At 43.5% G+C, this 13,446-nt stretch overlaps 1 protein-coding gene across 1 annotated transcript in view; it reads right to left on the bottom strand.

The window, feature by feature from the left end:
- Positions 1 to 1,444: 1,444 nt before the first annotated feature.
- The window catches only part of LOC124405496, a 117,449-nt gene continuing 105,447 nt past the window's right edge, over positions 1,445 to 13,446 (bottom strand). The window contains exons 5-8 of the mRNA XM_046880437.1: positions 10,218 to 12,572; positions 3,247 to 3,427; positions 2,270 to 2,389; positions 1,445 to 2,177 (exon numbers count right to left, since the gene is read on the bottom strand). Coding sequence (XP_046736393.1) covers positions 1,988 to 2,177; positions 2,270 to 2,389; positions 3,247 to 3,427; positions 10,218 to 12,572 — 2,846 coding nt within the window. The 3' untranslated portion in view covers positions 1,445 to 1,987. The remainder of the gene's footprint in view (positions 2,178 to 2,269; positions 2,390 to 3,246; positions 3,428 to 10,217; positions 12,573 to 13,446) is intronic.

Here is a 13,446-nt window from a genome sequence, read left to right as displayed (position 1 = left end):
ATATAAGGAAAAAATAAACATGTTGGAAAAAAAAAGTCCAACAAAAACGTGAATGAAAAGAATTACACTTATAAGAAAGTTTTACGTCTGGGAATAATTTTTTTTTATCACTTCGACAACAGTAATTAACGAATTCATTAATAATGAAAGATGAAATCAACAAAACTACCAGTAAATATACTTATAATTGTAATGTATACATATATATATATATACCTATATTCATTTACCGTTATGCGTAATAAAGTGTTCAAATATCTACCTAATATTTGGCATTGTTTTTCCTCAGGCTATCTCGCCCCGCTGATTTACAAGAGCGTTAAAATGTTTTTCACGTATGTATACAAATTACATGTAAATAATATAATAGGTATCGTATTATAAGTATAATGACAAGCATAATTTTCAGTTTGGCCTGTTACCGTTTGTCGCGAAAGTATACGCGAAAGATAGATGTGAAATTTATATCTACCCTTCATCGTCATTTTGACAGACGAAATTTACTTCTAGTAAACTAAATCTATATTACGTATATTCCTAGGTCTAACATCGTCTTAAATGTATTCACTTCGCATCGCGGTGCTGCAATCAACTGACATCGAAACCTTGCGAGGTGTTTGCTCTCTGATTACAATCAATCTTGGCAGGATTGAGGATGGAAATAAAATCAATAAATAACTTTTCTTTTTTTTTTTTAGAAATAACAAAATTAAAGAAAAGAGTGAAATTTGTTCTGATTCAGTTCAAAATACTTATTTTTGACTGATAAATCAGTTACTCTGCTGATTAAATCAGAGGTAAACACCCGGTGAGCCTTCCCTACAAGGTTGAGAATTGACAGTCGCGAGCGAGAAAGATTGCAACTTTCCCTGTATAATCCTATAAAGAGATCAATACATCACTTCACACTCTGGCCCGTTTGCGAAAAAATCGAATCCCTTTTGCACAGCCTTACAATAATTAAAGTCTGTATGCAGAGATAAAATGGAGAAGTATTCGCAAACTGTCTATATAGGTATAACACACGTCCTCGAGTTCTACTACCTCGGTATTCATCATCATGCAAGCTGCACTGCAGTGAGATTCTAATGCGGTGCCAACATCGTTTCATGCAGTTCATTATGCGCGATTCTGTGCCGAATCGATATATGTCCGAGCCTCTGTCATCCGAGATTACACCATCCAGGATGTTGACTCATTCGTTCATTGGGTAGAATCCAAATATTACGGGTTTATGGCTAGACGAGTATCATCGCACATCGGCTTGGGAAGACAATGTTTCAAAGTAAGGATATTTGGTGGTTGAACAAATTAATTACCGCGAGGGAATTTTATTTCTATACTTTTTTAGCACTGACCTCGAATTTCATGCAAATTGATTTTAATGCAGCGAGGTATGTATCTCCGGAATTTCGTTTCGTTTCTTATTAATTTTTTCTTCAAATTTTGTATTCGAATAAGTCAATGATTTGTTATAAAATACTGAAAATTAACGAGATTTACGATATACTAAATCAAAAACGAGAAAACGACATATTGGTTAAATGAAAAATGTCAACTTCTCATGTTACAAAAACCGCATTATGAGCCGTGAATTATAAAGAGAAATAAAAAAAATTAAAATGGAAACCCGATGTAAATTCTAGACAATATCATCACAAATATTTTCTCCAATACACATGTGCTCGAATCTAATCAAAAACCAAAACTGGATTCATCGAAAATTCCCTGAGGCACATATTCCATCGATTCTTTAGAATTGAACGGTTCTCCTCGTAACAGCTCAACCCTCGTTCATCTCTTTTTCTCTCGCTCTCTCTCTTTCTCTCTCCCTCTTTCTATCTCACTACTGATCCATATTCAGGTCAGTAATTCCGGTGATCGTTTGAGTCGTTCGATCGAAACTGGAGAAATTTGCAAGAAAACTTTCTGGGAAAGTGCGGTATATAATTATTGTAGCGCCTTAAAGGGCGCTGCGATAGATGCGCTACAAAAGTTGGGCTATCACTGGATGGAGCAGGCACATGTGCTCGGCTCCCCGTATCGGCAACCGATTTACACTGAAGTGACGAACCATTTCTGGAATAGTCTCGAAGGGCTTACTGAACTGGCCGAGAATGTAGGCATTCAATTCCTCGTTTCGCTGTATTCGCATATGCATGAATCCTCTTGCGCTTCTGCAATTTCGAAATGGAATCGTTAGGAGATCATTCCTGCTCAATGTTGCAGATGTTCCCTCTTCTCTTTTGAAATCTTTGCTTATACTCACTTGAGAGACAGAGAATAATCCTGTTTAGTCGACTCGCTGTTTCTAACCAGGTAGCTTCCTTCTCTTAGTAAACGAAGGACTGCTTCCGCTTCGATTCGGGTAATCGATCCGTGGTACCATCTATTAAACACAGAAAATCGTTCCGGTAATTACTCTTTTATAATCACTGAACAAAATAGTTTTGCTGATGAATATTTTGCTCGAGCTTATGTCTCGTAGTAAGAAATTTACTCAATTGCTTGAAACCCGTTGAATAAAAATATTTAACTGTTGAATTGTTTTGAATCGCTGATTACAAATCTAACCTCAAAGTATAAAAAGTCGAGACGATGCGAATTATGGTATCTAATTAAAACTTCAAAAAGCATTATGGTTTTGGTTGAAAAGTTGGGTTTCAGTCATTTTCAAAGGAGTTAACCAATTCTCTATCTTCAGAATTAAATTCAAAACTCAGAACAGCAAATTCGGCTACAAACTGTACAATAAAGATTTTATACATATTAAAAAAAGAAAGTTCAACTGCTGGCACAGAATCATCATGGCTGCCATTGTCCCTCTTGCGTTTTGCATTCGGCTGCGGAATTATTTCCAGCACCGGACAGTTTTTGAACGCTTTTCTATGCCAAACAAACCAGCGGCAAGAATAATTCGGTTATGAGATCGATTTCCAAAAAAGCCCCGAAGCCGAGATATTAGCTAGTAAAATTCACTCGCGTACACGAGTACCTACATGCATTGCGTATCGTTCATTCTAGCATATTTACATTTTCATCCTCAATTCTATATATTGTGACATCGCCGAAAAGAATCATTCTATTTCAAATAACGAAGAGATAAAAAAAAAAAAAAAAACTACCGAGAAGAAAAAGCGCGGAACTGAAACAAGGCATCGAGAGAAATGAAACCGTAGTAAAAACGGCGCGAGGGTTGCAAAAGTCAGCAGAATGCATGATGGAATATGAAGACATTCATCTTACCCTTGTCTCTCCAAGGGCAGGTCTGCGTCAACGAGGTCAGCGGATCCGCGGGAAGTCCCCATCTCCAGGGGTAGTCCAAGGCAAAGTCCTCCGGGTTTTTTTAGGCCTACTTTACCACCAGCCTCGTCCGTCCCGCCAGCGTCGAGGTTCAGCGTCATCTTCGGGCGCGCCGTACCGCCGCCTGAAATGAGTCACATCACAGACTGTTAGGAGCCAGACACAGCGTCGCGACGCTACCAGAATCGCCCGTAATATTCACACAGCAAAACTCCACCCCGCGTATCAGCCACCCCAAGCTTTATGGTCGATCTAATTGAACAACTTCCTCATGCCCTTTCCTGCAGCCACTGGTCATGTTTACTCACAAATTACTCACTTTTTTTGACCTACTTTGCTCAGGTAATAAAACGTTATGGTAAGATGAAACAAGGAAAGTTTGCTCTACTTGTGCAGAAAACTTTGATAAGGAAAATGAGAAGATATTTTTTATGTAACTGAATTAAGACTGTAACTGAATGAAATGAGAATTTTCACATTCCGATCTAGTATTAAGTCAAATTCAATTCCTTTGCTTTTTGATCACTCAATTAATGAAAACATATTCGATCAACACAAAAAAAATCTAGCCATGACTGAGGTGGTATACTAAGATTGGAAGTTTTTTTCACGAAAACACTTTAATTTAGGATAAAATGTTCAAGTACGTATGTTGCGGGAATATTTGGAATTTTATTTTCACCCTCCGAGTAATTTGGGGAAGAATTTTCCATTAGTGTCCAAGTTAGACTGACTGGGTCACCGTGATTGATTCGAGAATTTTTTTTTTAATTCGGCAGCTGAAGCACCCCCGGAGAATTCATTATAAGCTTTTAGACCGCCGTGGCAGAACTTAAGTCTCTGCTACTTTTTATTGAGTTTTTTTTTTTTCCAAATGTCCCGGTAGGGAGTTTGAAAGAAAACTTACTTTGGAAGTGTAATGAGGTCGAACCAGTACATGGTTCTTAAATCACGCTGCTTCGATTGACGAAGAGCAATTAGATGAAAAACTTATCCATTTGTACCATGTACAAACGAAGCTGCGACAAAGAAACTGCAAACAATAGGTATATAGTTGACTTCGGACAAATATTAACGGATAAATTGTCATCCGGTGATTAATTGGTGCAATGGACGATATCGTCCACCCTGACTTTCTCACTTATCGGTATCTCGGGAACTTTTTCATAGTTTAACAATTTCTACTAATTAACTGATTGAAAATTTTCTAATGCAAACTATTGAGATATCAAGTAGGCACCTGAAACTGATTACCTGAGTTGTTTGAAAATTTTTGAAAAGTCTTACGTAGGGGAAAAACGCTAAGGACGAAATCGTCCACGTTAGCCAGCAACGTTGGTAAAAAACCACATAGTTGGCGGAGACTCAAGTTAAGTTCCCATCGCGTGATTCGGTTCAGGTATCCCTCCAAGATCAATCTCTTAGCAGTTCGGTTTTGGTACAGGGAATGACGAAGGTGGTTTAAGCCGATCTGTCAGGTGTAGCTTTCGGTTAGAGTTGCGTGAGGGAAGTTAATCGCGTTAAGAGATGCTTCTGTCTCGAATAATAGTCCAACTAGAATCACTGCCGTCCCTGAACTCAGGCGAAGCAAAAACTCCTGAACGAATTAGGCACTGCGTGGCTCCATTAAATATTAACAACTTGTTGTACTTTTTCCAAGCTATCCGCCACAGAGCTTGTTCTATCAAATCTTAGCCATAAATCTCTACGCTGAACATGTGAAGATGAAGTATGACATGACCAGGAGCTGACAAAGAGTGTTCCAAAGTGATTTCTCAAATAAGAAACTGTTCCTGACCTCGTCTTAGCTAAAGGTCCAGCTGCATTTCGGAACGTCGTTGATTGAGATCACATATCCAGACGTCGACGTGGAAATAGTGATCAATTTAAAAAACGTGGAGTAAATCAGAAATGATCAAGTTTCAGTGACAGACGAGTGAGATATGTTGTTCGGAATAAAACGCGGTGCATGACGTTACCCAAGATCGCAGGCACGTCGCAGTGTCTAGGCGTCTTGGCGGGTTGCGAAGTCCTCCAGGGAAATACCGGGACGTTGAAGGCGTCACCGAGCGACAGCGGGGAACTTTTAATTCCCTTAGAAAATCAGGATGTATTGGTTCGCGTCATTCGGCTGGGTGAGTAGGCGCGAGGGATCCTGACGCCACGACGACGACTCGTGACAGTTGGTCGGAAACGGTATTGATGCGTATTTATTGCCCGCTGCTCGAAGCAATTTGGTGAGAGTTTTTATTGGACGAGGCATTGCCGAGTGTAATCGGCTTAACAAATGTCAGTGGAGGTGACGCTGGACAAGTGATGTCCAAAGGAAGCCAGCCACGTTTGCGTTATTCATGGGGTTGTATCCCATTATGATGATCTCACAGCTTTCGAAAACCTGCATTACACTGTGAGGCATGGTGCTCTGCTCCACACGTGTCGACTGGTGCAGCATCTGGTAGCAGATGTATCCTGCCAGCGAAGGCGAGCCCTCTTATCTCGCCTCTCACCTCTCGTGTAACAAACACTTTGGACCTGCCCGGAATTCTTGATGCATCGAGATCCTCATGAAATATGAACTAACGGAGCCAACGCCCCTGGATACCGTGGTCTGCAGTATCTGCCGTGTAACAGGATGCGCATATCCCTTTATCGTCGGAGATCCCTGATGGTTTCGGTATTCCAATTTGTCCAGAGCACAAACAATATCGTCGTGTCAAAAATTTACCCACTCACGATGAAACTGGGTGAAGAGTGTTTCCAGATCAAAAAAGAAAGTTCAACGGGTCTGACCTTCAGCTGGCTATACACTTGGGACTTGTCGATACACTCGCAAGAACCGTTCAATTGATCTTTGTTATCCGTACCGCATCATTGGGGTTAGTGAGCCGACTCGAGATGCTGAGTTATCGGTCCTTGCTGCTGCTACCGTAGCTGCTTTTTCATAAGTAGATCCACTTTTCTCGCTCAACCAAGGTGCCTAGCTTCGAAATTGAATTTTTGCTTCTTAAGCGAAATCTTGAGCAACGCTCACAATAAGAATGGATGTCAAACCTCGCAGCGTTTGTGAATGTTAAATTCAACGCACGATTCACGACAAGAATTATCATTGCCAATGTGAAATGTACTTACAATCAGCTTCTGAGAGGGTTAGTGTTAAAGCTATGAGAGAAACTGTAGTGCGATGGTGATGGATGGTTACGACACAATCGAAATCTCTGCCAACATATTTGTGCAATAAAAAATTTCGTTTGCAATACGTATCAGGCATCCGTACTGAGAAATTCGACACCCTAACACTTGAAGTTGGACTAAGGATTCGTATCTCCTCAATTTTTTAAAGTGAGCTCATACCGGCGTAGTCCTTTCATAATTGAATCATGAGATCAGTCCTCTACCTTATACTTCGCTCCCAGATTTCGTTCTGCTGCATCGTGGTTTCATCCAGGAAAGACAAAATCTCGGCGGGCAGCTTATAAATGCGTTATAAAACATTCATCCGGTGTGAAGGACCGCCACTAGATTTAATTTATAATTCAAGAATGGGCGAACGAGGAGATGGCAGCAGGTAGCGGCTATACATATAAACTGCTACATCGTAGCGCAGTGGCCACTGCGACTAAAGTCGTTATATACATCCGGTTATTGAGTAGGCTGCTGGGGCTTTAGATACGAAACAGAATCAGGTTACAGAAATTGGCTTTACCTACGGACTTTTTGATCTTTGCAAGGCTTTAGAGAATTGTAATAAGATTAGCAGCCCCTATGCGGGATGTTCCGACCGAAACATGCGGGACTGAATTCAAAACTGAATTTCAAAACGGCGCAATTTGAATCCATTTTTGTTACAAAGGGGAGTCGAAAACCCGTAGACAGTGGTGATTAGGAAACCGCGAGTCCTTTCAACGAAATGCTCACGGAGTAGATTAAAAAACGTACGCATCTTCTGAATGTGGGAAAAGCATTTCGCTTTTATCTTGCAACGGCAGCGGGACTTTCCTCCACATATTTCAGAACTTCTTCAGCTGTTCCTACTTTAATTTCTGCAGAGCTCAGTCAGCCGCGTAGCCCGAGATAAGAGGTGAAGGGGCTGTTTTCGCTTCAGTCAACGAACTTGCCGTGTAACAAAGATCTCAGGATTTAATGATCCGTGAGAGATAAAAATAACCCTAGACTCAGAGCTGAAAGAATCGGTTTAATTACCGGACACCTATAGTCTCCGGTAATCGATGTCGTGACGTGGGTGGTGTTCTAAGTTTTTTTTACACCATCTCTTATCCTTTTTCTTGCCTGGTCGATACCGCATGATTACAGTTTCGCGACACGCGACGTTACTATGAGTCATCCGGGATCGTTGTTGTCCATGAATTGCTACAACGCATCTCGACTGCACAGTTTTGTGGCCGCAAATAACACATTCAGCCCTTTTACAATCGCACAGACGTATGTACACATACGTCATACACCTACGCATGCGGACAAAACGGCATCTACATACTTCGATTTCCAGCCAGGCAGTGGCCCACCTTTTGTCTCTAAGCACAATGCACGTCTACTACCCAGCGGTAAAATAAAGCCAAACGGTACTCGTAGCTGACGTCACTTTTTTCTGTGTTCACCCTCGGGGTTTCTTTTCTGTTTTCCTCACTCATTCAGGTGTCGGGAGTAAAGCCAATTTCCGTGAATTCCTCATGTTGGCAATGGGATTCGGTACGTTTGGTCCACTGGAATTGAGTCGTGACTCGATTGGATTACACCGTCGTCCATAATCTCGGCAAATCGCTCATACATGACAATAATTACTTCTGTTTGGGGAAAAACGTACCCTCGTAGCGCGATCATAGCGTGATCAAGACGACGGAATTTCGCCATTTATTCGCCCCTTTTAAACGCTCGTTTGGAGATCGAGACGCCGTCTGGACATCCATCAGACCGTTCTCTGGGTCCACTGCACCAATCCGTCTTGTCCCATATGTTACAAGCCCCTTTCGCAATACTCGACGACAAACGAATGGCGATTTAAGAATCGCCGATTCTCTGCTTACGGAATGACGCTCGCGAGGCGTTGATATTAACCTGAAGACGGATCACCAGATTCCCTGGACTCAGATTGGAAAAGGATTTCTGCCCGGATAAGCTTGACCCTGATTTAACAGCCACTTAAACTTCCTAGACTTTTTCACTCGTGACAACGCACTGTCGAGGCGAGTATTTCGGAATATCGAGAGACTAGACATTGAAAATTAAAACACACGGTTTTTTTATCGGCGGAAAAATGGTTTGAAGAGGTGAAAACGACCCTCATAGATAGACAACCATCAGATTGATTTTTTGTTGCGCTTGATTTATTAAAATGAAACCGTTTTTTCACCAATAATTTTCAATGTTCTACAATATATTCTACAACATACATGAGTTGCAACGAAATCGAAAGGGGGTGCCAAACTGATGTTCCTTATCAGGTAACGTGTTGAACAGTTTTTTGAAGTACATAACGGTCTGCAGGACAAATTCAGGATCTATAATAAAAACCATCTTACACTTGGCTGCGTTCAAAGTGAAAGCGGTTCATCAAAAACTTCTGGTCGAAAAATTTTATGGTAATGCAAATTTTATGATCAGTGACTTTCCAGCGGTACGGATCAACCGTACTAGAAGTTAAATTTTTGCGGTTTCCGTGGTCCTTCATAGTTTGCTTTCCCAGCCAAGAGAGTACCAGATTGTTCGAAACACGCGCGAATGATGCGTTTATGTTGCAAATGGGCATGGAATTCGTATAACCATGCTTCGAAGATGTTTCAGACGAATATCGTTCAAACTCCCATCAAAACAGGGATGGTGTCGCCCTGTCGTAGGGGGAGTCTTCGCTCAGCCCGAGGCTATGCGTCGCAGTTTAATCGCCTGACTAATTTCAGTTGGGCCAACGTCGTGTGCTCTGGTATTACATATATTACAGGGCTTACCGCGACGATCGTAATCCAGGCTCAAATTACAATCCTTTAGAGTAATGGTACAAGCAAGCGTGAAAGTGCCTGACGACCAGAAATTGTTAGGGGTGCAGAGAAAAGTAAAGGGTTCCTTTTGGAAAAATATTCTTCCGAGTTACAAATGACTCGATGAAGAAACCGTGGCGCATTAGGTGGGCATTCCATTTTTAAAGGTCACGCGCAACTGCCGAGGGGAAAACTCCGTGTCGCTAAGTAAGTGAGTCCTAACATCGTTAGACACTGTCTGAGTGGTTTTGATTATCAAGTGTCAAACTGCCATGGTACTTAAAATATTAATGGGGTATCTCTCATTTTTGCCTGAACTTCAAACTTTGGTGTTCCTAAAATATTATCTTATGTAGGTACTTTTACGTCAAGTTCATCACGAGAAACTCGAGATTTTATCGATTTCACTTCGAAATGGAGAGCATTATTTACCCCAGGGAATGTTCAAATATTATGCCATCAGTTTGACGGTTATTTTATTCTATTAGTACTGACGTTATGTTGAAATAAAAAGTGTATACTTGAATTAAAGCTTGTACAATTGTAATACTTCAAATCACTCCACGATTAAAAAAAATTCTAAACTCCAACGAGTAGCTTCGATTGTCTTTACACACTGTGAAAAAAAATGTCGGTGTAGACTTTTATGAACAATAATTTGGTGTCAATCTAACACTATCTCATATCAATCTGATACTGTACGATACTAAATCGTTCCGCACTGATCAGAAAATTGTTCCATGACAATCCACACCGGCCAATTTCGACACCATATTTCTTTACAATCTGAGTTTATAGGTAACTTGACATAATGACTCCAAAAGGAACTCAAAATACTGTTGAAGAAGCGTACAAATGATGTCAAAAATGCTTAGCCCCCGTTTTTAACATATACCAATAAGTTTATTCAAAGTGCTGACTCACCGAACAAGATAGGGACGTCAATGTCGCGTACAGACAAGCTCGACGAGGCCTGTGACGCACTAGATTCGATGCTCTGAGTGCACCTCAGACGTCTTCGTAGTTTAGGCATGTCGAACGGAAGATCGCGGAGATCGACGCTAGTGGCACTACCGGATGTGGTGGCATCCTGCTGCATGAGAAGTCGCCGCCTGCGTAGTTTCGGCATGTCGAACGGAAGGTCGGAGAGTTCAGGTTCATTGTGGACCAGGTTGAGGTTATCAACTTGCGGTTTAAGAAGATGAAACCCGAAGGGTTTGCACTTTATCCCGGCGCGAGATTCAATCGAGATCCCGCTGTCCGATCCCTGAATTTCAGCGTCTCCGGACGATGACGACTGCAGGGCGAGGTTGATGAGATTCTTGTTCTGGGGCGTCCGGCGTTTCTTGAACGAAGTGTCGGTCGGCGATGTCACGTTGTTCACGTTCACGGTCGAGTTTTCAGTGGTCTGGGTCTGCGCCTCCTCGGGCGAGCCTTTCTGGGAATTGTTGTTTCTGTTGTTGTCCGACGTCTCAGAGGCCGGTTCCTGCGAGGACTTGTCCGATATCGGAGACAGGATGTGGAGCTTGTTCGCATGGTGGGTCAAGAAACCGGTCAGTGTGTTCTGCTGGTGATTGTTCACGCAGCTCGTGCTACCGCTGTCCGAACTGTGCGAGCTTAGACTCGTGCTGTGGCGACTCTCCGAGCTACTCGTCGATCTGTTTCCCTCGCTGGTGCTGCTCCTCAAGGACTCCATGCTCCCGCCACTGCTGCTGGTGGCCATGCTCTCCGTACTCGAGTAGCCCATCCTCCTGCGAGTCGTCCTGAGCTTGAATTCAAGGATTCCCGCCTCTCTCCGTGGTCTCGGAAGGTGTTCCTCAGCCTCGTGAGGCCTTCCCTTGAACTCCATTATCGGACGAGTCTCGCGAATGAGGCTCCGAGGACGTTGTCTCTCCTCCTTTGGCCTGCCCTTAAATTCAAGGATCAGTTCCTTGTCAAGCCGGCGCATTTGAGCATCGGGAGCCTCGCTTTTTGGCCGTCCCTTAATCTCTAGTATGCTTCCCTCGCTGCTCTGTGGCGACTCTTTGGCGCGGAGGGATTTTACTGGTAGTCTCGAGTCCTTGAGCCGCGGATGATCGGCCTGGGACGGTAGATTCGGAGCGCTGCGTATGTTCAGAAGAAGATGGTCCTTCCGGCCGTGAAACTTGGCCGGAAGTGGGGCTGTCGACGGTGGCGAGGGCGGTGCGGGCGCGTACCCACGGAGCGGCAGCCTAGGCGAGGAGTTTTTCTCGTCGCTGGAGTTTACCTGGAGGGATTCGATGTCTTGGGACAGAGACGACATATTGTCAGGTTGCTGAAGGCGGCTCGGAATCGGTTTTGGGCGGAGTAAGACTACCTTGCGTCGCTCCTTCGAGGCGTACGCGTTGTTGACTGGGCAGCTGACGGGCTCGAAAGCGTGGAAGGACTCCGGCACCGGGGACGGAGCCTTCGGCTGCAGGACCGCCGCGATCCTTGAGGGGGCATGGAGGACCGGATGGTTGGTAAGACGGTCATGATCGTCGAGGTCGTCGTCCGATCGGCTGACCTTAGAGTCGAACGCAGTCTCGTAGAGACGTCGCTGCCTGGCCATCTCTGCCTCCTCCTTGTCGGCCGTCTCCTCGTCCTCGTCGGCTTCGTCCTCGAGCAGGACTAGCTGCGGGTCTATTTTTCGATTCCGGCGAAGCTTGCGCGCTTGCCGCAGGGGCGGATCTACATCCTCATCGTCCGGTGACACGACGCAGGTGCAAACTGCACTGGGTATGTCGTGACTGAGGAGACGATGCGGCGGCATGAGGGTGCTGTCCCACTCCGTGATAATGCACGATGAAAGTATCTCGTTCCCACTGTGAGGTACGGCATGCTGCTCACTCCCCGATGTTGGGCTCACTAGATCCTGGTTGTTGTTGAACGTTCCGCCACCATCACCGGCCACCGAATTCCTCTTTGGTAGTCCCGGTGTCCTCGATCTTTCCCCTGGGACGTCGAGGCTCACGCTCTTCCGGTATCGTCCTGGCTGAGGACGTGAGAGTTCCTCACTCGCCTTGAAGAGGTCGCCGTAGTAGTAAGGCGACGGATGTCGCACCGGCTGCCCAGGATCCGTTGGCGACTGATCCGCTTCGAGGTGCACCAATGCCACGCAGTCTACGATCACTGCGTCTCCTGGAGGTAGCGTTTCCTCTTCAAGGAGTGAGGGCGAGCTGCGACCCGTTGTCTTATAAAGGCTGTTCTTACGTCGGCGAAACTCCGTCAGAGTACCACCTGCCTCGTCATCGGCACCGGAGGACTCGGATGCTGACGGGTCTGTGGAGAAAAGATTTCACAGGCTATTATATGATTGTTGCGGGAGATTCAAATACACAGAACGAAATAGCTATTTATTTTGTCATATAGAATTAACAAGAATTGTCTTCGACATATCGATTTTAAAACTGAAATCAGGGCGTAATATCGACATCGCAACAATATCATCACGATGAATTCAATCAAATCTCAGCAGTTAAAAATTCCGGGGCATCACCACATTTTTTTAAATAAAAATAATGTCTCTTATGCGATATTGCAGAAAATGAAACACCATTAAAAATGTGCTAATAAAAAATTAATTGGCTTCCGATATTGCATATACAAACAAGTCTCGTTTTCTATTTTGCGAAATATTGTTCGGACGGACGTAATTTACCAGAATATTTTTCGCAATCGCTGAAACACATTGATTCCACTCAAGAAAATTATGATAGGTGTGATTTCCTACGAAAAATTAAACAGCAAATTCCTTAACAAAAGGGTACTCAATTCTAAAATTGGAGTGAAACGTGCGACTAAAAAACGGTTTATAGAAGCCGAAGATAAGTGCTGCTGCTTTGCCACCGCTGGAAGTAATTGTATATATATATATATACAATGTAAACGAGCGTTATTCTATTCTGGAAATTGCGTCGAACGAGAACAAAAATTTTTCCAGAATCAAAAGACGATGAAGACAAGAAAAATTTTTACCGCGCGTGTAACACAGCAGTTCTGCATATATTTTTGACGATAATTTAAGGACTGCGTAGCGCAGATGCTACGAAAAAGCGGATTCTTAATCTGTGCCACAAAGGAGGCTGTAATAGCTTTTCGCCAGGCAGCTTCTAGCTATTCAGGGTTCCAATCTGACGCGCGACGTCTTCGTCGA

This window comes from Diprion similis, chromosome 4 (genome assembly GCF_021155765.1).
Source record: "Diprion similis isolate iyDipSimi1 chromosome 4, iyDipSimi1.1, whole genome shotgun sequence".
Classification (NCBI taxonomy): domain Eukaryota; kingdom Metazoa; phylum Arthropoda; class Insecta; order Hymenoptera; family Diprionidae; genus Diprion; species Diprion similis.
Note: the sequence above shows the minus strand (reverse complement) of the source record. Positions and strands in the feature narration are given on the sequence as shown.